This window comes from Diuraphis noxia, unplaced genomic scaffold (genome assembly GCF_037042655.1).
Source record: "Diuraphis noxia isolate RWA-SAM2 unplaced genomic scaffold, SU_Dnox_SAM2 contig0001, whole genome shotgun sequence".
Classification (NCBI taxonomy): Eukaryota; Metazoa; Arthropoda; class Insecta; order Hemiptera; family Aphididae; genus Diuraphis; species Diuraphis noxia.
This window is the reverse complement of record NW_028301711.1, coordinates 10,162,132-10,189,401: the sequence shown is the minus strand read 5'-3', so window position 1 is coordinate 10,189,401 and position 27,270 is coordinate 10,162,132. Positions and strand designations below refer to the sequence as shown.

The 27,270-nt window shown below is 32.6% G+C and overlaps 4 protein-coding genes and 3 pseudogenes across 4 annotated transcripts; 1 reads left to right on the top strand and 6 right to left on the bottom strand.

The window, feature by feature from the left end:
- Nucleotides 1-1,379: 1,379 nt before the first annotated feature.
- Nucleotides 1,380-2,183, bottom strand: LOC149059559 (uncharacterized). Its single transcript, XM_089224856.1, has one exon. It carries the CDS (start codon nt 2,181-2,183, stop codon nt 1,380-1,382), a length of 804 nt encoding a protein of 267 aa, XP_089080982.1.
- Nucleotides 2,184-2,272: 89 nt separating this feature from the next.
- LOC149059558 (uncharacterized) lies at nt 2,273-3,304 on the bottom strand. The gene has a single exon (XM_089224850.1). It carries the CDS (start codon nt 3,302-3,304, stop codon nt 2,273-2,275), a length of 1,032 nt encoding a protein of 343 aa, XP_089080976.1.
- A 571-nt stretch (nt 3,305-3,875) lies between these two features.
- LOC149059557 (uncharacterized) lies at nt 3,876-4,732 on the bottom strand (annotated as a pseudogene).
- A 94-nt stretch (nt 4,733-4,826) lies between these two features.
- Nucleotides 4,827-8,918, bottom strand: LOC149059556 (uncharacterized; annotated as a pseudogene).
- Nucleotides 8,919-10,418: 1,500 nt separating this feature from the next.
- Nucleotides 10,419-27,270, top strand: part of LOC149059545 (uncharacterized) — a 45,882-nt pseudogene continuing 29,030 nt past the window's right edge.
- LOC149059555 (52 kDa repressor of the inhibitor of the protein kinase-like) lies at nt 16,122-17,228 on the bottom strand. Its single transcript, XM_089218113.1, has one exon. The coding sequence runs from the start codon at nt 17,226-17,228 to the stop codon at nt 16,122-16,124; it is 1,107 nt and encodes a 368-aa protein (XP_089074239.1).
- On the bottom strand, nt 19,752-21,374 carry LOC149059554 (uncharacterized). Its single transcript, XM_089217926.1, has 4 exons — nt 21,218-21,374; nt 20,548-20,698; nt 20,415-20,484; nt 19,752-20,363 (listed from the first exon to the last, which is right to left on the bottom strand). Exons 1-4 carry the CDS (start codon nt 21,372-21,374, stop codon nt 19,803-19,805), a joined length of 939 nt encoding a protein of 312 aa, XP_089074052.1. The 3' UTR covers nt 19,752-19,802.

The window sequence follows — 27,270 nt, the reverse complement described above, 5'->3', positions numbered from 1 at the left end:
TGTAATATATTTAAAATGTAAATCATTAGCGGTGGCACAATATTTTAATCATACCTCTTTATGTTTACCTACTAAAGATGTTGCTAAACAATACAAAAACAAACATACATAGTGTAGTGTAATGATATTTAAAAAATTTCATTAAGTGGTGCGTTGACTGCACAAAATTTTAAATCAGTTAGAAACACTGGTCATAGTAGGTAAGTGCTTTTGAAATCATAATAATTTTTGTATGAAACTAACAATTAATCAATTTAAATATATGTGTGTGCGACATCAGTAACAAATTTACTATTAATAATAATTGAGTGTAGTAGTTCTTATGATTAACAGAGTATGGTTTAGTTAGAAGTTAGTAATCAGTATTTATACGATGATGATAAAACATTCTAAATAATTTACCACCTAGTGTGTGAGTTGCAGCCAGTTTGAAACGCATGTTTGACATTAGATAAAAATGCATTACAAAATCAGCATCCAGATAGAGACCACGTGGAGGTTGTCAAACTGTCTTTGGATTAGAAGTAGACAGTAGTATAATGATGTTTTTTTTTATTGTGTTTCTGTTACATCTGCATTGATAAAATTATTTCTAGTATTGTTTCTGAAACAATAGAAATATATACAAATATCTGCTGATATTTTTTTAAGTAAATAAATAATTCTGAATAATTTACCACTCAGTGTGTGAGTTGCAGCCAGTTGAAACGCATGTTTAACATTAGATACAATTGCATTACAAAATCAGCATTCAGAGAGAGTATGTGGAGGTTGTCGAACTTTCTTTGGATTAGTAGTAGTACAATGATGATTTTTTTGTTATTGTGTTTCTGTTACATCTGCGTTGATAAAATTTTTTCTAGTAATGTTTCTAAAACAATACAAATATCTGCTGATATTGTTTTAAGTAAATAAATAATTTACCACCCAGTGTGTGAGTTGCAGCCAGTTTAAATTTATGTTCGACATCAGTTACGAATTCATTACGAAATCCGCATCCAGAGAGAACCACGTGGAGGTTGTCGAACTTTCTCTCCTCCGCAAGTTGTACTTATGACTGCTTATAAACCATACGTCACACAGACTTGTCACACAGATCAGATTTGATGTTCACAAAGTTGTAGTAGACTTCATATTATACAGTTATATTGCTTGTAGAACTTCTCTGTAAACCATGTTCCTAGTGACGAATCTACCACGACCATCACTGTACATACCAACTCTGATGGATTGAGAGTCCCTCACACGTGAAAACGCTACATACAGTTGTCCGTGCGTGAAAACTGGTGAAGGCAGGAGTAATCCAACTCTATCAAACGTTTGTCCCTGTGACTTGTTAATAGTCATAGCAAATGACAAACGTACAGGAAATTCACTCGTCACATTATAATGGGCAGGTCGTCTTCGCCACTCGACGTGAGTGGTACCGCAGGTATGACTATATTTTCCTGTGCACCACCAGACAACATCCTCGCTTTGAAATTGTATCGTCGCAGTTCAGTAACAACCAACCGTGTACCATTGCAAAGATGTCTCTTAGAATCTAGGTTCCTAAGCAACATAACAACCGAACCGACCTTTAGCGTCAAGTTGTACGGTGGTAGTCTGTCTGGTTGCAGAGTGTTGAGAAATTCTGTCGGATAATTAGCCACTTCATCGGGGTCGTCTACAACCACAGTGTCTATGGCCGTGTAGGTTCGGTGAACTCCATCAATACATTGTAACACCATACGATTGACCTGCCTGCATTCGTCGTTCCTGGGACATAAAATTATTTTCCGAGCAAACTCGTTGACATTATTTAACGACATTTGCTGCGGAAAAACAAAATCAATCAAATTAGCGACTTCACATACCATTTCCCGAAGTATTTCAACAGTGTCCTGAACAACGTCAACCGCTGGCAATTGGCCGCTCCCGAGCTGAAGCAACCATGTTGCAAAGTCAGCGTCATTATCAGCGCGCATGTTCCGCGTCAAATTGAACTGCTCCAAGTTGCGCCACAAAGAGTTGTATTTGGTAGATGACCTGACGTTGTCACTCCTTGTTCCCCTGCGCACAACAGGTAGAATCTGCCTGAAGTCACCGGCGAACAGTACAGGTTTACCGCCGAACGGCAATTCTGATTCCATGATGTCCTTGAGCAACCTATTGACCACTGTGAGTTGCAGTCCCGGAGACATGGGCGCTTCGTCCCAGACAATGAGTACTGCGTCACGTATCCTCTGAGCACGCAACGACTGCAAGGTGATGGTCGACGTCAAATCGTCGTTCAGTGTACCGAATGGCATCCAAACGTCGAGTGCACTGTCATGCCGCCGTCCATGAGCGACGCTGCGATACCTGTAAAAGCCACGGACAACACGGATCGTCCTTGGTTGCGAAGCGACCATATGAAGCATCCGTATAGTGTTGTCTTACCTGTTTCTCCGGGACCGTCAACGTAGAAAAGTTTTGAAACGTTTCTGTTGTCGTCTACAGTAGCCATTACACGATTGAACACCGCCCGTTGTTCGTCGTTCAAATTGTCCAATTGTACGGCCCAGGGCACCACAGCGTCTATAGCACAAAACATGTCATCGTCCGGGTCTTCTTCCAGCAATGTGACGTCCGGTAGTGGCAAACCATAGTCCGCAAGCGATTTCCCGTGACCACGAAGCATGCTGTTGATTGCGTCCAAACACGCAGCCCTCGCGCGGTCAATGTCTCTCAATCGGTGATTGAAGTCCTCCAACACGTGAGGTTCGCTGGCTTGATACAACGCCAGTGGGTTTGTTATCTCGCAGTGCAATAGCATCGTCACATATAGGTAACGTAGCTGGGCTGGAGTGTCCAATGTTGCTGATTCAGCTATGCACGCCAACATAGCTTGGTCGTCTTCCACAATTCCCATCGCGACGGTTGCAGCCGCGTATGTTGGATGCTCTACCCCGTCTACCATCCTCATGTCCCGGAAACACTGTGGGCCTCTCTTGTGAAGAAGTAGCAATCGTAAATAGAAACGATCGCGATCAAGTGGGTTGACAACGTACATTCGAGCCAACGTCTCGTACGTCATCTGTCTTTGCCGTCGTGACCACGTTCTCCTAGACGCGTTCCAAGTGTAATGTACCGGTATCTCTTGGTAAAGGTACTGTCTAGCCTCTACGTCCGTCACGTTGAGCTCAAAGAATGCCGTGAGTTTGGTCCGAGCCAGAGCTGCGTTCTGCACCCGCTCTAGTACCTGTCCTGGTCCAAAGTACACGTTGTGATAGTGTTCCAGGTGGACAGGAAGTCTAACGATCGTATGACTCTTATTATGCATTTCATTCGATAATAACCTCCAAACGGCTTCTGGTGGACTGACGTACCGTGAGTTTACGTAACTGAAATCAATACCAACGTATATAATAAAAATTCAAGAATAAAATATATAAATCATAGAAATGTGATTAGCTTACATCCAATTCAATGTCAATAGAACATTATGTAATAAAGAAGTGAATACTTCCTTTTAAGTGAAATAGCTAATGTTCCGTTTATGTTGTATACAAATGTCTGTTAAGTGGAAAGTATAGTTAATTAATGTATTGCAGTGGTATGCAATGTTACTTTTGTTAACAAAATGTTGTTATTGTGTATGAGATTACAAAATGTAATTTATTATTATATTGTAGATATTAATATTAATGAAAATCCAATTTACCAACAACATTAATCACAAATACAGAATAACACTTAAGGTAACATTACTGAGATTGATGCAGCTTTAAAATAATTTAGGTTGACTGTTGGACAATGTTAATATCATTTGTATCATAAAAATAATTTAACACAACAGTGATAGATGAAATGTAATTTTGAAGTCAACAATTAAAACTATAAGTTTGAATCATTTACTTTTCAATTTCATCTCCATTACAAACTTCTAAGGTAGCTGCGTCATGGCCCTTTAGACGTATTTATACAAATAGATTACGCTCTTCACGGTTGAGTACACCTCAACGTTTATGTGTGCATCATACTTGACCACAAGTCCATTGTTCGGACTACGATAAGTCGGGTAACCACCATCAGAAATGTATGTAGTCTCCTCGCTGTATTCTTTGGGATATTTTTTTGTACAACTGTTGTCCAACATACACGGACTGTTGTGGTTGAGTTGTCCACACGGACCATGAATCATGTGCGATTTCACACTGTCGAGTAGGCGCCTTTCAGTTGCCGGGTCAGGCAAGAAGGCACACACAACATTGTCGACGTCATCCTTAGTAAGTAACTTGCTGTCCTCATGCAAGATGATGAGGATATGTGCGTGTGGAAGACCACGTTTCTGAAACTCAATGGTGTAAACATAAGCATCGACATTACCAAACATTTTATTCACTGTAATGTCACGCATTAGCTCCTTCAGTTTTGCGTGAAACACCCTTGCCACCAAATCAGGCCTGTCGGTTGCCTTCAACCAACTTGGAATGTTATCTACTATCTCTGGCCACCTAGGGTTACACGTAAATGTTATGAATAAGTCAGGCTTTCCATACTTACGCACAATGGCCATTGCGTCATGGTAACATTGTTTCATGTACCGAGGGCCACCTAGAAACGTTGAAGGCAGAATTGTCCTGCGGCCGACCGGATTGATTTCGTCTAGGTGGAGCTGTTGGTTGATATGGTCCAAAATGCCTTGATAGGAATTAGCAAAGAGTGCTTTCTGATTGGCTCGGATGTAACGTAGATTGTTCGCTTCCATGCGAACGTACTGATCGCATATGTACATCTGTAATAAAAAACCACCAGCGTGTAATAAACTAAATGTATGGCCTTCATTCCCATTGCTATTAGTTTCAGTGTATCTGATGGCCAGGCGATAAGCAGCAAACTCTCTGGTAGAGTTCCGAACACGCACTGCGTTCCGGCGGTTGCCATCTTGTTGCAGGTTGTAATGCCAGCCGGTTTCTCCATGTAGGAAGAGCAATGGATACAGCATTGGATCTGCATGAGGTGAGCCAGCTGATATGCTTTGCATCCGGTGATTTTGGTCAACTGGGTTCAAGTCATAGATGACCAGATCGAGGTTCCTTGGTGGTAGACCATCTTCACCAACAAAGACAACTGCTACTTCGTTCACATGAGCAGCTGGTTGATTGTATCGCCGTGGGTCATTGTTCGGGTCGGCTATGATGTGCATGGTCACTCTTTTCGGTTGCAACATAGGATTGGCAGCAGCAGCATCTTGTTTCCTTTGCCATACTTGTCGCATGTTTCTGTAAGAAAATAATATTGTGGTATTAATAAAGCCATATGATATATCCACATGTGTGTACAGTATAAGGATAAAGATTAAATGTTATCCATATGCAAGTGTAACCTGATAAATATCACAGCACAGTATATATCATATTATTTGGATGTGTACTGATACTGTTAAATACATATTACTAAGCACAAATAATGTAAAGTATGAAATACAATTTTGCATAGAAGTATTAAGTGAAAGTGTCGTTTGGTACAATACGCACTGTAATGGTTACAAAAGTAAAATCAATATTTATATTGAATAATTGCAAATATTAAATTGTAAAGAGCTTTGGGTTTTTAATCATGTCTTTTAAACTTAAAATAATTATTTTAAGTAGTGTGTTTTAATTAAAATGTAAACTACAGAATATAGATAGATATTTAATCAAAAATGTTGCTCTACTATTCAATGCAATTTTAACCAAAGTTATTATTTGTTGTATCCTATAGAAATATGTAAAAGTGCAATACCTATATTAATGTAATGTGTATTCAATGCACTCAATACTAACTTAAATGGTTTTTTTTTTTTAAACAATAAAATGTTGAAGTATTATTGTTATTTGATTGATTACAAACATGTTAATAAATGTGATGTACTTATTTTGCTAAATAATATGTAATTATGTTAATAATTTAAAGTTATATATATTACTCGAAAGCCACTGCAAATGGATTGATTCGCCGTAACATACTGTCTAAGTCTGTAAGCAAGTTCTCCAATAATGGTCGTTCACGTGGCTGTTGTGCCATGCGAATCTGATTGCTGCCCCTGATTCAATCAAATACAACTCACAATACCTCGGTTGCATTAGTTCATTTCTGACATCATTACTAATCCCACGATACACCTGACCGTGAACGGAGAATACTCTTGGTCCCTGACCTGGCAAACGCCTTGGGCTTAGATCAGCGGAGAACGCTGCAAATGCCAGAGTGTTGTTGTACCCGTCAATACCCAAACCCGTCTATTGTTTTTAACTCCCGTCTATTGTTTATTATTCCCAAACGGCTCCCGTCAAAAAAGGTTTTACGAACAGGTCAATACCCAAACGGCTCCCGTCGAAAAAGGTTTTACGAACAGGTAAATTACCAAACGGCTCCCGTCGAAAAACGTGCACATTTTAAGACGCACGATTTTACAATATTTTTATATTTTTTTTATATTTTGTAACTGTACGGTTACTGTTCAGTGACCGACGAACAGCCTACGTGTAAGTGTGTACCGTGTGTATTAGTTAATTAATTTATATGTTTTATTTTTTTTATATGTATTATTTTTAAAGTACACCCACGTAAAAAATATTATAAAAATTTTTATTAACAAAATTCTTATAAAGTATAAATAGTTATATGCTACGTCTATCATAATCGCCAAAGCTTGTGTGTATTATTTTTTCGTGTATAAATGACTCGTATATCATCGATATCTAATCTATAGCATATGTGTTCATGGCTAATTGGAGATATCGACCGATTATGCGATATAAGATAATGGATATGGCACACAATCGTGTCAGCTTGTGCAGTTTGTTTGAACTTCAGTCTGTTCACGATATCCGCCGCCGTTGTGTGTATGTTCCGAGATGTCAAGTGAAATCCGTGAAAAAAAATGTATAGAACATTTTTGGTTTTCTTTTCACAAAAAACTCGCTGATGACGCGGAGCGTTGGAAATGTACAACACGTAGCTGTAAGGCTTATTTACTAGTTAATCTAACCTAACGATGAACATCTGGACCATAACCACGAGCAATAGATGTCAGTGTTTTAAGGAGGAGGGAGATTAGCAATAGCTTAAAGCGTAAAGCGCAAGAAAATTTGCACCAAAGGCCAGCGAAACTTCTCCGAAGTGAACTTGTACCTAATGATTTACACGTTTTGACCACACAAGATGTCAATGCTATTCGTAAGATAGTATATTATGCACGTTCAAAATTACTACCAAAATTACCTAAATCTACAGAGGAAGCGCAGGATGCTCTAGATACAATTGGTATTAAGACTTTGACAGGCGAGAATTTTTTATTTCATAATGATACAGCATCAAATATTGTTATTCTTACATGTAACACCAACTTGAACATTCTCAAGAGTAGCCGTAGTATTTATGTTGATGGCACGTTTAAGTGTTGTCCAAAATTTTTTTACCAAATGTTTACCATCCATGTTTTACATAACGGATACTATCTTTCCCTGATTTTCTGTTTTTTGCCTAATAAAACCTCGGTTACCTACGGAAAAGCTTTTTCAGCATTGTGTGATTACATTGACCCACAAGTTGTTTTCGCAGATTTTGAAGAGGCTATTCATTTTGCAATACGAAAAACGTGGCCATCGGTAAAAATAAAGGGATGTAGATTCCATTTAGGTCAGAGGTGGTGGCGGAAGATTCAGTCAGTTGGACTTGCATCAGAATTTAGAAACAAAGATTCTGAAATAGGAAAATCTCTAAAATATTTATTTGGCCTTCCTTACCTACCACCGTCAGAAGTATTGAACTGTTTTACAGATGATTTAATGACATACTAACCGAAATACAATCCGAAACACAAATTAAAGCTCGAAGTGGTGTAAATACACCAAAATCAACAAAAAAACAGGAGCTCATTGAAAACATTATCCGAGAATTTTCATCAAATGAAATAACTACCATAGATTATATAAAAAAAATGGGCATCAAAAATTTACCTATTCTATAATTTTTTTTTATATTTTTATACATACATTTTTTTTTATATTTTTATTCATACATTTTCGTCTATTTTTCAAAACTTTTTTACATTTGATTCACAGAATATATTTTTTATAATTTAACCTTAAAAAACAACAATACATTTTTAACCACACCTCTTTAGAGACAGTCCTAAGTCTGTATGAAGTGGGAAGGAATTTTTGTTGTAAAAAACAGGATTACTACCCGGATTTTACCTGATAGTAAAACTTTTTTCGATGGGAACCGTTTGAGTATTGACCTGTTCGTAAAACCTTTTTTGACGGGAGCCGTTTGGGAATTGACCTTTTTGAAAACGGGAGCCGTTTAGGAAAATCGGGAGCCGAATGAGCTATGCCCGCTGTACCTGCGGATTTCTTTTCGATAATGTTTTGCTACCTGCGAATCATCAACCAATAAACGAATTAATAACTCTGGTGGTGGACCCAAAACACGGTCTCCTGTAATAGCCATTTGACCGTTATTGCAACATGTAGAAAAATGACCCATTGAAGTACGCTCGCAGAAGAAATGGCGGGCACCACAGTGCAAGCAGACAACATTCAATGATCCCATGTCATGCCGTTCTGGAAGTTCGTGTTTAATGCCTGCTGGTCGGTCTCTCAAGGGCGCCCATACTCTCGGTACAACAGGAGGAATCGGTACAAACTGTAATTAAAATGCACAGTTATTAAGAATAATGTTATAAATGTTTATTTTAATGTTAATAAGATGTATTTACTAACTTCTTCATTGACGTCTGGTAGTGAAACGTCAAATATATCCCTGAATTCAAATTCTGCCTCTGCGTCAGCAGGAGGTAAATCAACATACTCAATGTCATCTTGTACCACTTCCTCTTGTAGAATTTCTTCTTCCGCTAGGTCCATCATTACCTCTTCCACTTGCACTTCAACAACTTCCATCTCCAACCCGTTGTTACCAAGGATTGCCACGTCCGCTTCCAGTTCACCTTCTGGTGCCGCAATCTCAAGGACTGGTTGAACTACCTATAGTATTAAAGAAAGTCTGTTGTGATGTGTAATAACAATTCCAAATATTATAAGCTTAAACAGTCAATATATGTGTTGTATGTGTTTTATAATGATTAACTACATATCAATGACGTGTAACTTGCTAAGCATCTGGGATTTAGCTCACCGATAGGGAATGTAATAAGCACAACACATTAAATAAATTAAAAACAGTGTATAGAGAGCATGTTACAGTCATTTAGTTAGTAACATTTTAGCTGTATGACATAGTGAGTTACACTAAAGACTGAAAAAAGTTTATTAGTACCATTTGTTGAATAATTAAAACTGTAATAAAATGTATATGTTACATGAATAAAATAAATTATAGCCTAGGAAATGTATTCCCTCTGATAATAAGGGAAACAATACATTTAAGATACACATAATGGTGGTGTAGAAATGAATGTGTTAAAAGAACAAATGTGTTTATGTGAATAGTTCAATTAATTTGTTAGAAAAAATTACTTTTGGTGTATCTGAATAGTAATATGAAACAAACAATTGGTATTTTACTTTAAAATAATATACTTAGTATTGTGTCTAATAAGCATGAAGCTATACGTTAATATATGATATCACTATATGACATTATGTAATATTGTTACTTGTTACTGCAATTAGTGCCTAGTTATTTGAGAAAGGTTGTTTAAGAAATATTTTGGAAATTAATCATTTCATAATTTATTAAGAAAAGAAAAGAATAATTAACCTCATATAATTTGTGTGGTGTAACTTATGTTTATGTGTAGTTTGGTATAACATTGAAACAGTGTCATTAGAATACCTAATTACAATAGTTATAATTAGGGCTCGGATGTTGTTGCATTTGCAACTTTTTTTCTATTGTTCGGATTCGTTGCTAAATAGGTTATAAATTTGTTTCAAACGAGTACCAATTAATATATAAAAATTTTAAGTGCAACTTTTTGCAATTTTTGACCTTTTTTCAATTTTATTGCAATTTTGTTGATTGTTGCATTTTCAATACAATTTTATGTATTTTTTGCAGTGGTCCGTTTGTAATTAAATACAGAATTTGACCTTGACCGTTGCGATAATCATAATATATATATAACGATATCACGCCCGCCACGACAGACCGCGTTCTGTGTGCTCGAGCCTTATTAATTGACCGTCGTCGTCGGCGGTAACTGGAAAAACCATTTAATTAGTAGATAGCGCGGTCATTACGCTATAATATGACTACGGGAAGTATTTTTAGGCTTGCAGTCAATAACAAGATAAGATTAACGACTTGATTGTTATACAATTATAAAATGTTGGGAGAAATGCATGTTTCAATTTATAATAGTTCAGTATCGCACTGTATTTCGCTAACACCGCACAGTACACACTAGTTTGTATTTTTTTTCTAATTTGTTCGTCAAAATGCCGAAAAGTAAGCCATCGATGAAGAACGTATTAAACAAATATGTCGATGAGTTTGGGGAAAACATATTTTCGAGTGACGGTTCAGTTTTATTTTGCAAGTTATGTGAAACTCGAGTATCTGCTGAAAGAAGATACATAGTTACACAACACTTAAAAACCGATAAACACACCCGTTCGGTAAATCGTCATCAAAACGCAACAACCTCAAAAATACAGCAACAAGTAACGTTATACTCGAAAAAATGTACATTTTCGAAAGATCTTTGCAAGGCATTGTTATCTGCAAATATTCCTTTAAATAAAGTTAACAACAAGGATTTCCGTTTGTTTATGGAAAAATATACCAACAAAGAAATTCCCGATGAAAGCACTTTGCGTAAAAATTACGTGAATGATATTTATGTAGAAACTATGAACAAAATCAGATCTAATATTGTCGGACACAAAATATGGGTTTCAGTGTATGAAACAACCGACGTTCAAGGTAGATACATAGCCAACGTCATTATAGGTACATTGGAAGTCAACAAACCTGGCCAAGTTTATCTTTTAAACTCAGAAGTGCTCGAGAAGACAAATTATTCGACAATCACAAAAGTCTTTGATCGATCCATGTTTCTTCTTTGGCCTGATGGTATACGCCATGATGATGTGTTGTTATTCCTTAGTGATGCGGCGCCGTACATGGTCAAAGCAGGAAAAACAATTGGCGCGCTTTATTCTAAAATGGTCCATGTTACATGCCTAGCACATGGTGTACATAGAGTTGCTGAAGAAATAAGAGGACGATTTACCAAAGTTGACAAATTAATTTCTAAGGTAAAACAAATATTTTTGAAATGCCCGGCTCGTGTATTTTTTTTTTTAAATAGCGCCCCGAATGTACCATTACCTCCTGAGCCTATTATTACTCATTGGGGTACATGGCTAAGAGCTGCCTCTTATTACTGTACCTATTTTCAAGAAGTAAAAAATATCGTACTAGAGCTCAATCAAAACGATGCTATTTCAATTAAAGAAGCTCAAAAAATATTGAATAATCCGTCGTTGGAAACGGATTTAGTTAGGCAGGTTAAGGCATTTCATACAAGATGAAAGTTATAATGGATGTATTTGTATGTGATGTGCCAGCAAAATCATTTAATTTGAAAAAAAAAAGCCATAGTGGGGTTTTTTCATGTTCAAGATGTTTTGTTGAAGGAAATTATATTGGACACAGAGTGTGTTTCCCAGATCTTAACTGTACAAAAAGAACTCTTGAGAATTTTATAACTAAAAAAAATGAAGAACACCATATTGGAATGTCTATTTCTATTATTACAAACATACCCGGCATAGATGTTATTAAATCATTTAGTCTTGACTACATGCATCTCATTTGCCTCGATGTTTATAAAAAAGTTGATAAACCTGTGGTTAAAAGGTTCACTGATTAATCGTATTGGTAGCAAAAGTAGCACACAATTGAGCACTTCATTATTAAGTATGAAACAATATACACCTGTTGATTTCCAACGAAAACCATGGTGTTTAGATGAATTTAACCGATGGAAAGCCACTGAGCTGAGAATGTTTTTACTATACTTTGGACCTATTGTGTTAAAAAATGTTATAAATGAAAGATGTTACTTGAATTTCTTATGTTTGCATGTTAGTATGAGATTCCTTTTAACTCGAAACATAAGTGATTGGCATTTAATATTTTGTAGAAAGCTACTAAATTATTTTATCAAAACATTTAGTGAGATATATGTATAATGAACAATTCATTTCACATAATATTCATGCATTGGAACATATCTGCAAAGATAACATACATTTTGGGTCATTAGATAACTGCAGTGCATTTCCCTTCGAGGTCACATATCAGTATTAAAAAAAATATTTAAGGATAGTCATCAACCACTACAACAAGCTGTTAAGCGTTATAATGAATATATGTAATGATATTTATTCATAAGTTCATCTTTGTTTTTTGAATCCATTGTCTGTAATTTTATTTCAAAATACATTACTACTAATACACAGTATGTTAAATCATATCATAGAAACATAGACGGAAAAAATCTAATAATCAAATATGTTAACCAACTGTATTGTACATAATTTAATTTTTATCTGAATTAAATGAACATTATAAAAAATAATCATGAAGTTTAATATATAGGTACACATATCATATTTTATTTATAAATTATAACAGTGTATTTGTTGTATACTAAATTTGATTTTATTTCCTGCCTAATGTTAAATGAATACATAAAATTCGTTATAGATAGATATATTTTTATATACATTGTCCCACAGAGATCTGACAAATGAAATAACTTTTGTTCTAATCAATATTTAAAAAAAATTTCTTTTAAATATAATTCATAGACACTTGCGCTACATTTTTAGAATACATTTTTTATTTTTTTTACTGAAATTAAAAAACTTAAAAATTTGTTCTTTAATGTTATTTTATGCTAATTAAAGATATCACATATTTTTAAATGTATGAAATATAAATATATGCCATAAATAATCATAGTTACAAATTGTATTCAGTATAATTTATTGACAAATACCTTCTATAAAGAAAATTAATTAATTTTATCAATTCTTCAGTATAGGCGTAATAATAACAAACATACAAATTAAAAATTAAAGAAAAAGTAAAATTTAGGTCCTTGTCAAAATATAAAAAAACTAAATACTATTGGCAAATAAAAAGTATATTTTACTCTAAATAATAAAAAATGTAAATTAAAAAATAAATAACACTGCAAGGTATTAAAACAGTTTAAATGTCTAATATTTTTATTGGCTATTAACCAATTAAAATAAAATGGGAAACTCACAAGACTGTAATGTGTAGAGGTAGACACAACCACAACAGTACAACCAGTGGCGTTTTCTCTGGGAGTGCAAGTTGTGTGTTAACGCCCTAAACATTGATATCATACATGTATGTAATATTGTAATTTGTAATTGATATTAGTATATTACATTGTTATATAATTTAATTTACAAAATCTTAAAATAATTGTCATGTAAAAATAATTATATTACATAATTAATTATATTATTATATTAACTATTGTCTATTTTAAGCTCTAAACTAGACCATGCGCCCGCGCCGTCTGCAGCTACGACGCGCGACGGCGTCCAATAAGATTACGCCGATTACGGAATAATATTGTATTATGTTGTGTTTGTTTAAGGTACGGTTTCCTAGACGCGACCGGTCTCAGCGACAGGTCGCCGCGATCGGTCGCTACGACCTGTCGTTGGTGCGTGCTGGTTTCCCAGGCGCGACTGGTCGCCGAGACCAACAATTAGTCTACATTATATTTTGTATCGTCTCAGTGTTCTCGCCGTGAAGACGTATTTTGTGTTTTATTATTTTTTAGTTGCAATATGAGTATCACTAATATAATAACTAATAATAATAAAATTATATTACTCTTACTTGAAGAAGAAGAAGATGATGAATTATTAATTACACGTTATAAAAAGAGACAAAAAGTGAATGACTTATTTATCAATAGAAAAACAGAGGGATTCTTTGAAATTTTAATAAATAGACATTTGTCGAATGACGAAACGAAATTTCGCGAGTTTTTCCGTGTTAACAAAATACAATTCGATTACTTGTTATCACTTGTTGAGGTAGAATTATCGAAAGAACCATACAATCGAGTGAAAGAACCAATTACAGCTTCAGAAAAATTGGCAGTTACTTTAAGGTGAGCTACTAGTATAATATAAACTTGTCATACGTATTTGTATCAATCATCATTAGTTACCTAACTTATAAAGTTATACATAATGTTATATATTAGACATTAAGTTTTTGTGGTTATACAATTTTACCGTATATAAATATTTGATAAAGACGTGCTCATTGTTTGTTGTAAATTGTAATGGTTTTACTAAATACCGTAATAAAATAATTTAAAATAAATATATGTATCAATATCATTCACTTTTTATAGGTATATGGCTACTGGAGAATCATTTCGATCGCTGTCATTTGGTTTTCGAATATGTCACGACTATATTAGCATAATAGTAAAGCAAACTTTAACAGTTTTAAAACATAAACTAGTTCCAATTTTTTTGCCAGGCACACGCCAAATTGATTTTAAAAAAAAGGCTGAAGAATTTTGTTATAAATGGAACTTTCCTAACTGTATACTTGGTATTGATGGTAAACATATTATACGTATACGGTGTCCACAGAATTCGGGATCTTTATACTACAATTACAAAGATTTTTTTTCTATTGTACTTTTGGCGATGGTTGATGCCAATTATAAATTTGTGATTGTTGATATCGGTTCCTACGGAAAGAAAGGAGACAGTAGTATTTTCCTTAAATCTGACATAGGGCAGCGAATTTTAAACGGATCATTTGGATTTCCAGAAGAAAGCTTTCTCCCCGGTTCTAATATTGTAGTTCCACACGTAATTGTAGGTGACGAAGCGTTTCGTTTACACACTCATATAATGAAACCATATTCTAAAAAATCAAGTAGAGAAGATGTATCAAAAAAAACATTTAATTATAGACTAAGCCGAGCAAGGCGTGTCACCGAAAATGCGTTTGGGTTGTTAAGTCAAGTGTTTCGAGTTTTTTATCAGCCTATAAATGTTCAAACTACAACATGTGATAATTTAATATGGGTGTCATGTTGTTTACCGGCGGTTCCGAGTTGCGTGCGAAAATCGTTTTCTGGGTCGAATTGCGTGCGTGGTTTTTTCATAACAGGGTTGAGTTGCGTGCGCGGTTTTTCTGTGACAGAGCCGAGTTGCGTGCGAGATACAGTGTTGATGCCGCACAGTGTGCCAGATTTATTTACACTAAATAATTAAAGAATACATTTATTTTTCGAATACAAATTATTAAAACAATATTAATTCAAGTGATAATACAATAAAATTATTAGGTATCTCGTAAAAACGATTATATTGAAATATTTTATATGAGTAGCAAAAAATTTCAATAAATTCCAAACGAGTTAACATTTTATTTTGAAATTGATGCATATAGAATATAGATCGTTTAATATTATTTATCAAATTATCAACTTATATCTTATTGCCGAAAAATCCCATTCCCTGCATAGTACATAAGACCATATGATAATACAATTATAATACCCATATATAGCTATCATATCAGATACAGATATTACGATACCGGTTGTCTTTAAATAAAATATGCGCACGCAATTCAGCTCTGTCATGAAGAAACCACGCACGCAATTCGGCTGTGTCTCGAAAAAACCGCGCACGCAATTCGGTTGTTGTCAAACATAGTTCTTTTTTTCCGCACGCAATTCGGATGCAGCCGTTGTTTACATAATATGCTGAGAGACGGATACTTGGAAAAAAATAATAAACCATTTTATGAATACGACTGTGAACAAACTGCACCAACCAGTGGCGTACCCAGGATTTTCAAATGGGGGGGGCTAAACAAAGTAAATTCAAATTTGACATCATCTTAACAATTTTCAATAAAGTCTTATAACAGTTAATTGTAATATTTCATTATAATATAATTCTTATAACACATACATAATATATTAGTGATATATTTAATTTGTAGGAACTAGGAAGTAGGGACTGATTTATTATACAAAATATGTTATACGATAAATTATTTTATTTTATATAGGTAACTTCAAAATACATATTTTATTTTTTACATTATTTGCTCCAGTCTTCTAATTGCATCCTTCTGGGTGCCTTTTTGGAAAATAATTTAATTATTTCATCCTCACAGAGTAGTTCTTTTTTGTTAATATTTGTTAATGCCAATCCATTGAGTCGTTCTTCCGACATGGTTGAACGTAGATATGTTTTTAATCGTTTTAGAGTTGAAAATGTACGTTCAGGCGTCGCCGAGGTGACTGGCAATGTCGCAAACAATTGTAAAAGTATTTTTATATTTGGTACGACAGTTGTGCAATGGGGTAATGTATCAATAGCTGAATCTGTTTTAATTTGCTTATTTTTCCATTGGTGTCTCCAAATGCGCAACTCTGCTTTAAGAATAGAATTATCATCAGTTGAAAGATCTTGAGCATAGATAGAAGCCGCTTTCAAAATAGTTTCATCATCGTACATACTAAAATTTGATGGAATAAGTCCCTGTAAAGGTATTATATCACTAAGTCGTTGATTAAATCGTGCATCCAATTCTTGAAGGATGAAATCAAGAAAAGGAAGAAACACTGATACTTTGAAGTATGTCTCTGGATCTTTTGAATTTATATTTATTCTTTGTGTTTGCCTACCACATATCCGAGGCATGCATATTTCTACATTTGCTAAATTTGCAATATCAGAAACATCCTTAAAAATTTGTTTAAAGTGTCCATCTGCACCTTCTCGAAACTCTTCTAGTGCACTGCGAATAACCATTACGTCGGATAATGCTTTAGAAATATCTTGTTGTTTGCTCTGAAGAGAAATACTGAGTTGCAAAGTGTAGGCAAAACAAGTTACTGTAACTTCAAGTGCAACGAGAAAATCAATTTTCGTCACTGAATTTAAATATAATGCTGCTTTGCATGAGCTTTCAGGATTAGGATCATGTGAAATATCTTCAAGAACATGCACTACATAAACATACAATTGTTTAAATGTAATCAATGCTTCATGACGCTCAATCCAACGTGTCTCGCACAGTGTTTTCAATTTTTCTTTTTTTTGTGAATTATTGCTATCGCTTAAAATAACTGATTTCAATTTATCAGATCTCTTAGCTGAAGCAGAAAAAAAAGCAGCAATACTTGATACAATTCCCATCATATTTTTGATCGAGGAAACATATCAGGCCTTGGATAAGCAAAGGTTCAAAGAGTGGCTAAAACAATGCGTATAGAATGCTAGTGGTTGCTCATTTAAAATCAGACTTTGGACACCATTACGTTTACCAGACATGTTTGCTCCTCCATCATAACCTTGTCCTCTAAGATTATCTATGCTAAGACCAACTTCTTTAAGTTTTATTAATATTGCATCTTTTATTGCTAAACCAGTAGTTGAAGTCATTTTTACAAATCCCAGAAAATCTTCTCTAAGTATCCAAGATGACGTATCTACATATCGTATACATACTGTCATCTGTTCAGTAGTGCTAATGTCAGTAGTTTCATCACATAGTAATGAAAAAAATCGAAATTGTTTGACTCGTTCAACTATTTTCCCTACAATTACATCACCAATCACATCAATTATCTCATTCTGGACTTTGGGACTGATCATTGTGCAGTTTTTAGGGGAAGTTTCAAAGTGTCTTTGAAGTTCTGTATCACCACTGTCTACCCGAAAAGCCAGAAGTGCACGAAGAACACCTTGTTCACCAACTATACAAGAACTTCTCACACTTTCTAATGATAAAGAACCAGTTTCTCGATGACCACGCAATGGTAAATTATTTCTAGCACAGAATAATATTGTCTTAACAATTGGTATCAGCCTTTTTTTGTTGCTCTCAATCGTTTGTTGTAGATGTTTATCAAAGAGTACATCAACTGTTTTTTCAAACCCACTTTCAAAATTGATTAGGAAGTCGTTTGCTCTTTGAACAGAAAGAAGATGATATTCTGTTTTTGAATGTTTGTTGAAGTCATTCTTAGCATCTTTAAACTTTAACATAGGTGCAGTTACTAATTTTCCCAAATTCTAAAATTATGTATTAAGTTTTAATTAATATGTTGTATTTTAAAAAGTAAACTAAAAATCATTAGGTACCTATATAGGTTTAATACATAAGCATAAATTTACCTGTCTGCCTATTCCACCACCAGAAAAAGCAAACAAAACGCAAAATTTACAATAGGCTCCTTTATGCATATCACTATAAGCAAGCCAAGAATATTGTGTCAAATACTTATGCTGAAATTTTCTTTTTTGTTTGCCTTCTATGTTCTCTGGAAAATTAAAATCTAATGGAGGTATCCAAATGTGTTTTAAGCAATCAACAATTTCAGACTTTTTCAGCGTTCGGTTCATTATGAAGCAAGCAATATCATTCTTGTAAATTTTATTTTCAGTCATAGCAGGCATTGATAAGAACTAAGAATACAAATATACAATGTCTATGATTTAAAACTTACAAAGACAGCAAAGCAAATAATAGTTAATTTTAATTTTATCAATAGTTATATCTAATAAAAATTTGCACCTAATGAATTGTACTTAGTAATGCAACGATAAGCATTATATAACTATTATAAATTACAATGCTCTATTATTCTATAATTATTAGATAATTTAAAATGACTTACTGAACTTTTCAGGGTCTCATTTTTTAATAAATTAGGATTGTCAACTTCTATACTATCGGGCAAAAGGCTGTTTTTTTTTATTTCAATATTACTACAACCATCCTAAAAAAAATATAATTATACTAATCTATATTTTGCTACCTACCACATACAAATTTATTTTTTATTATAATATTTACTTACGACAGACTCAACTTTGCTTTTCTTAAAATTGAATACAGAAAACACGTTAGGTCTTTTCTCAGACATTATTCACAAAAAAACTGTACAGAAAATATAAAAAGTAGTAGCTAGTATTTAGTAAAGGCTAAGGAGTAAGGATTGACGATTGTGATACTCAACACTATCAGCGATAGTGTTGTTGGTCGCGCATCACGTGCGTCATGCCGTACACCGTACACCACAGATAACAGTCGTTGTCGTATCTTAATGTTTGTTACTATGTTCATACCGATCAAATAATAGTATATCGGTACCATATACGGAACGTTTATTCTTTGGCTAATATTATGTCGTTGTTACTTAAGATAATACCACAGATTATATATATTATTTTTAATCTGTGATAATATGTTGTGTACTCAACATTGTTTTTAGGAATATCATGGTTTGTACTTTGTATTTTATAATATAAAATTTATTTCATAACACGGCCAATGGGGAGGGCTGAAGCCCTCTAAGCCACCACCTGGGTACGCCACTGGCACCAACCAACAATATGTTGAAAATCAGTGCAGGAGGTGGATTTTTTAACATGGAAGGATTCAAGGTGAGAGATCAATTTAAACATTTTTTCAACAACGAAGGTGCATTAAACTGGTAGATGTTTACATATTTTTAGTGAAAAATAATATTTAAATACTGTTTGATAAAAAAATTGTCCTTTGTATTTTACTAGGTATCAAATAAATATTACATGAAAAATGTATTAATTACTTTAACATGTATTTTTTAAAATTGTTATAGTCTACTCGACATATTTTTTGTAAGAATAAGAACTAAATTCATTAAATAAAAAAAAGTATTATGCTTATGTGCTTTTTAAATACATAGTTTAAATTAAAACTATTTGTATCTTATTTTTACCTTATATCTAGTTGTCGAAAGGTGCTAATGACAATGAAGAAGTATTTGCAATTGATGTTTGAAATAAGTCAGGTGAAGCGGAGGGCGTGACTTGAGTATGTGGCATTATATTGTATGATACTGGCGACGGTGTACTTTGAGTATCTGTCATCGAGTATGATATTGCAGGTGACGGCGTACCAGAATTAGAAAACTCAAGGTTATAATTTGGTTGAATTGGGTAGAAAGCTGGTATTGTTTGATGTGAATGATCACCATATTTGTCTTCAAGTTCATTTACCATATTTAATGCTCTGAATTTAGCTTCTTTTATAGCTATTCTGGGTAATTTTTTAACACTTAAAGCTACACTTTTAAAAAACAAATCAATTTCGTCATCTTCATTTCTTTTATTTTCAGCATCTAAAAGAAGCTGGTTCTGCTCTTCAATTTTTTTAATGGTCTTATTTCTTTCTTCTGCCTTTTTTGATAACAACATTGGTAGTTTGCTTGTTTTAAAACGAGCTTGCTTTTTTTTAAAAAGACGTTCTGGAGAATTTCGATCTTGGAGAGGGTGGTCCACTTGTTCCTCTGTAAATGAAGGCCCAGACAATTCTTCATCTTGGACTGGTGAAATGACCGAATCTCTGCCAATATTCAAAGTGTCAATAGTTCCTTCTTCACTATGTGATCCCATGTTGCTCTCAGAACTATAAACAAATTATTTATAAATATTTAATTTTCAAACAAATAATTTATTTTTATATAGGTACCTTCGTTCATTTTCGACAGAGTTTAAAAATGACACACGGTCTGCCAAAGGCCAATGTTTTTTTGCTGAGCTTGCAGATCCAGTACATAATTTTCTTTTACAGCGATTGTGGGTATCCCGTATGTATTTCCACTTTTTTTTACAATCTTCGACTGAAAAATAATACATGTATCGTGTATTTATAAAATAGAATTTAAAACACTCAGTATCTGTACTTTTGTGAAACTTAGTTGTATAGCTTTTGTTAAATATTCATAGACCTAATAATATAATAATAATATTATATAATATATTATTAGGTCTGTGCAAATATTTTTGTGTTATTCCCAATACAATGTATAATAATACGTCAAATTTAATGTGTATTAATAGATATTATTATTATTTTTATCTGACAATATCAAAAATAAACCAATCAAAGAATTGTGTAATATATGATTATAAAATAATACAATATTGTCCACACGTTTTTTTTAAATATATTGGAAATTATAATGAATAATCATAATGTTTGTAGTTTAGTCATTGATTAAATATACGTAATATATGTATATTTAATCAATGGTAGAGTTACTCCCCAACAAATTTGCTACAAGAACATATATCTAAAATTGTTTGTCTAATGTGCTAAATTATTTAATTATTTCAACAATATTTTATTTTATACTTACCAGATTTTCCTATTGTGTTGGCGATATCAATCCAAATTTCATCCTTGTAAATTGTGTTTTTATATTTTGGATGCGCAAGATCGTAAATAACAGAATTTTTTTGAATCACTTCAATTAATTTTTCTTCTTCTTCGGCAGAAAAAGTTAATTTTGCCATATTGTCGCAGGCGACGGTCGCGATACACTGCTTTCAGACCGGTGCTGTCGCTGGTCGCGCCGAAAAAAGTTGGTCGCAGCGCGACGGTCGCGTTTGGGAAACCAGTCAATATAAAATACATATAAACAGTGGGAGAGAGACCGTCGCGGCGACCTGTCACCGCGACCGGTCGCGTCTAGGAAACCGTACCTTTAGGGTGTAGCCGTGTAGCCGTGTAGGACGTTAATGTTTCGAACAACGACTTGTGGTATCAAAGATATCTCATATTCGTAATTTGTCGTGATATTTTCGGAAAACTTCGTTGCCATGTTAATAACAGACCAAGTTGTTGAAAATTAAATTAACGACTAGCCACTACTCACTAGTCTAGCGCTAGCCTATACACCGTGTTTGGACCGTTAGTGGGGATCGTCGCGGCTGCACGTTATCCCGTTTACGTCGTACACTCGTACTATAGGCCATAGGTACTATACTGCAAGACTGCAACGCCGATCGTCGAAAACATAATATATTTTTATGACTTTATGTTAATTAATATTAATATTATTATTGTATATTTCCGTACATCGGTTCTATGCATTTTTATTGGGTTAATGGCATAGAGTAATATAGAGGGGCCGTTGTAATCATAAATTGAAGCCAAAACTCGAACTCCTTTTTCAGAACTACCATTTTATACAAATAAAATATTGTATCATGTTTGATTTATAGGTACCAACATACGAAATTCAGATAATATAAAATTTGCAATCAATAAACATTTTGCTTATTTATCATTGCAATTTGTAATATAAATTTAATATTTAAGGTATCAACTTGTATATTTGAGATTTGAGAACCATATTATTTACAAACTAAAAATAAAAATAATAATTACTTTTATTTCATCATAGTATTTATGAGAATTTAATACTACGCGAATGATCAAATCATCAAACTTTACGTACGTACTTTTTAATTTTTGGTTTTTTAATCCTTTTACACACTATAATAAATGAAAAAAAAAAATTTAATTCTGTGCTATAATTTTATTACAACTTGTATTACGAGTTGAATATTATACATTATTGAATTACCTAAAATTATTACGTATTACATATATTGTTTGAGATATAATGAATAGTTTCATTTCAAGATCTCTAAAAAATAAATACAACCTTAAATTATAATATAACATGTTTATTACAATAAATATACACATATACATAATAGTTAATACGATAAATTACTTGCTATTGACCTCTAAAGAGGGTCAGTTTGTTATACCACATTCGCAGTAATAGGTTTTCGTTCTGTATCTTTAAATTATAATTGATCTTAAGTTTAATATATGTACATGAAATAGACTTGATTAATAAAATTACATGATTAAATACAGGACTGGTACTTTCCAGACCATGAAATTTTAAGGAATTAAATATATTAGAATTATAGAAATGCTGGAGAACTTGACACTGTAGAAATAATGTATTGACAGGTTTATTTTGATAACTAAATGATTTAAGAATTTTTTCTGTTTGCAGACATATAATAATAACATCATCGCTTGGATAGTTTAAACCACCTTTATCTCCGCCCCTATTCTTGATAGCAATAAGAGAATTACAAAATAGTTCTTTATTACTGGAACATAAAGATTGAAGACACGTCTGACACTGAATGATTGAAGATAATTTGTGGACAACATATCCTGCTATATAAATAATAATTTCTTTTGTGAAATTAGAATTATTTTGATTGCATAAATAATCATATTTATGAATGCATTAACCTCTTTAATATTTTCTTCAGTGGAGACTAAATCAATATTTTGATTAAATGTAGAATTATTTATCACTTTAACCGGATCTGAACTAGAATAATGTAATATTTCAATGTTATCAAGAGGAATACAATTTCCTGTATTGAAATTCCCAATGTCATGTGTATGGACAACCAACTTTTTGTAGGCCGATTGAAATTGTCGACAGGTAGGATTATTATTGTAACCTCCTAATGATCTTACTGTACCAAAAAATAACTCCAAGTGGTCCTGGCTCATTTTATACAATTTGATATGTTCCAACTTACCAGATTTAATTAAACTCGAATGCAAGTGTAACACAGATTGTAGACACACAATACATCCTAGAAATCCTGTTTTTCTATTAGAGTCTAATATAGGAACAAATTTATCTTTATGACTTTATTTAACATGAGAATACCATTTTGACAATGTGCGTGAATGTGGCAGAATAGTGTTGAATTGTTTTCTGACATAATTATAAGCTTTGGGCGATAGAAAGTTTAAGGATAAAGCAAATTGGCGTACAGCGGGACTGTACTTTTTTATTAGTGTTTTTATTAGACCAATTCGTAATTAAAGCCTTATGCTTACCGAAAGAGTCTAATAAAATATCATAGGAATCTTCAGTTATAAGATTCTGCTTCTTTAGCTGTGTATGATAGTTTTCAGAGAAGCTATTTTTTTTTCTTTGCGTCTTAAATTTTGTTGCAATATCTTCAATTTATTATTTTTGACTTCTAATTGATCTGACAATTTATTCCCTGTTTCAAAAATTTACGTCTTGGTGTATCATCAACATCAACACTACAAGCAGCAACCAAATATGAAGAATTTACATTTCCCTATATATAATAAATCAGACATTAAAAACTAATATTTTGATAGATTTTATAAGAAAATTACTTGAACTTTAAAAGTTTCCAAAGAACTAATATTCAACTGCATAGAATCATCTAATGGTGATACACCTTCACAGCTAATATTATTAGCAATACCCTACATAGTGGGAAAATTTTGTTTTAATAAATAGCTAATTACATTAAACAGCAGCATAATTAAAAACAACACAATTACCTGAATTTTAGATGATTCATCAAGTACATTTTTTGAACAATTTTGGTCAGCGCAATTAACATCAGACTGCATGGATATATCTAATTGTGATACTTCATTATCTGGTATCACAATTTTTTCATTATTGATTTCACTGGCAGGCAACTAAAATGTTTAAAAAAATACATTTTTAAAACTAAAAAAATCAATTCTAATAATTAAACTTATAGATAGCTTAAATAATTATTATACATTTGTTATTTCACTTATAAAATATTACTGTTTATCTAGTTTATTACCTTCACAATGATTCTATTTACATCAAAAGGATCAGCTAAAGTGTTTTTCTCTAAAGCATGACTAATTTCAGGAAATATTTCTTTAGCCTAAAATACAAATAAACAAATTATATAGTTAGCTTGTTAAAAATAGTTGTTAAAATAGTGAATAACTAACGTTCTTCATTCTAGTTATCATTATATTCGGAACTGCAGTTTTTGGTAGTCTTCTAGAATTTTTATGTGTGATAAATAAAGATGATTCAAAGTGACTTGAACATATTAAGCTATGTTGATTAATATTGCTAACTTTTAAACCATTTTCATGGATAAAGTTACACCATTTTTCTCTAACAATCTGAATAGTAGGAAATCTGAAAAAAAAACGCACTGTTAATATTAAAATACGAAGGTACCAACTAAAAATTATTTGATTCTGTATAGCTAATTTAAATTAAACATCAATATAATGAAAATATTATAAATTTCAATGAGCTATAACATAAAAATTAAGTCCGAACTCCAAATTCTGACATCACCATGGTTTTCAGTATGCTTAACTACATACATTAAAGGGTGACCTGTAAAACAGGAAAATTCCACTAATTAATATAATTGAATTGTACTTACTTAATATGAAATGTAATATTCTGTAATTTTAATGTAGAGATTTCTCGACCTACTACACACAAAAACAACTCGGCATTGTTATGCACTGATATCAAAACTAAAAGTATTAATTTCGATAACCTGTATATAAGTATGAAACACTAACTACACGTATTGTCGTGTTCGCAGTCAAATAAATTGTACTTATAACTTAAAATTAAAATAATTACTGCCGTACAGAGTTAGTATAAGTCGGTAAGTCAATAAAAAAACAATTCAGAAAATTGAATGAGCATTTTGTAACTGGCATAAGCCGTCACATCACTTTTTTTGATAAAATACAGTGAAACCAGCAAATCATATATACTGAAATATTACAATATTTTAATATATATCAAATGGTAGTACTGAAAAAAGAGTCTAAGTTCTGACTTCAATTTTGTTATACAGGCATTATAGGGAACGGGCCCTCTATATTACTCTATGGTTAATGGTCAATGATAGATAATTCAAGACAGTGAGGTATTTATTTTTATTTAAAATACACTTGTTACTAATTTACTATACGTATTTAAAGTATTTAAAATAAATAATTTTAATAATATGTTGATTGTTAATAGTTGATACGAATTTATTTCCCATAAGAGAGGTTTTCCTAATTGTTTTCCTCACACATTAACGCCTAACGCCGAAAGCCAGGAAACGCCACTGAGTAGGTACAACCCAACATTACACGATTATAACACAAATGATAATAATATTATGACGAATCTACGTATCATCAGAGGTTAAAACGGCATATATTAAAAATAGTTTTTCGAAAAAATAATATGTCTGGACATATTAATTTTGTATAAATAGATTATCAAATTCAATATCATCTTAAATATTACAAATCCAAAATTGAATGAATTGTTTTTGACAAAAGTAACAAGATGTTATATTTATCCGCTTAATTTTTATATCATGTTAAATTATTTATTGTATGTCACATTAAATAGGAGTTGTCATATATTGTGTGCACTAAAAAAACTATCTTGCGCTAAAAACACAAAAATCAAAGTATAAATAAAACATGTCTTAATTATTATGACATTGACTTATGTTTTGCCGAATCAAAAAAACTACCCAGATAAACCCAATGGACTTAAAAAAACGATTTTGAGAGAATTGGACATACAACTTTTGGCCTCTTACTTCTTAGCCATCGATATAAATTGTTAAAATTGAATATATTATGAACGATGTTTCTTATTAAAAAAAAAAAAAAATACAGACTACAGAATACAAAAATGGATTTTAAATAAATTTGTTTGCCAATCCTTGATTCTATTACCTAATTATTTGCATAGTACCAATAACAAAAGCAGTCCAGCAGTCAAATTAAACATTGACGACCAGGCTTATGTAATAATAGTGAAACACATTTATTATATTCTAGAAAAAAGTTAAACTTAATTGTTCGACGGCACATAACTATCTAGTACTACTACTAGCCGTACTTGAGTGGATTAGATAAAAACCTTAATGAAATAGGCAATAATGTGTAACCACTATAGTCTATACCCAGTAAACATTTTTACGTATATTATCCGTTAAATATACGTTTATAATTTATGAATCAACGTATAATACTCCTAGATTTTTAGTTCATAAATGGTATAATTATGGGATAATTTTGTGTCAAAAGATAACTATTTAACGAATATTCTACGTTTAGTATCCGTTTATTGTGCATGTATAATCGATGTATATTATGCGTAAGTATTAAGTCGTTTTTTGGGATATTTTGCGTGTAAGTTTAATATACATTAAGCATATACAATAGATATTTTTCGTATAGATTTAGTAGATATTTCGAGTACACAATAGATATTTTTCGTGTAAGGTTAGTATATAATTAGAGTATGCGGTGGATATTTTTTGTGTAAAGTTTGTATATTTTTGAAGAATAGAATGGATATTTTTCGTATAAATTTCGCGTACAAAATAGATATTTTTTGTGTAAGGTTAGTATATATTTGAGTATGCAGTGGATATTTTTTTGTGTAAAGATCAAATATTTTTTAAGAAAAGAATGGATATTTTTTGTATAAATTTACGATTAATATTATTTGTATACATGCAGGTACGTACCTATATTGAATAAATATTTTATGTGTAAGCTTTG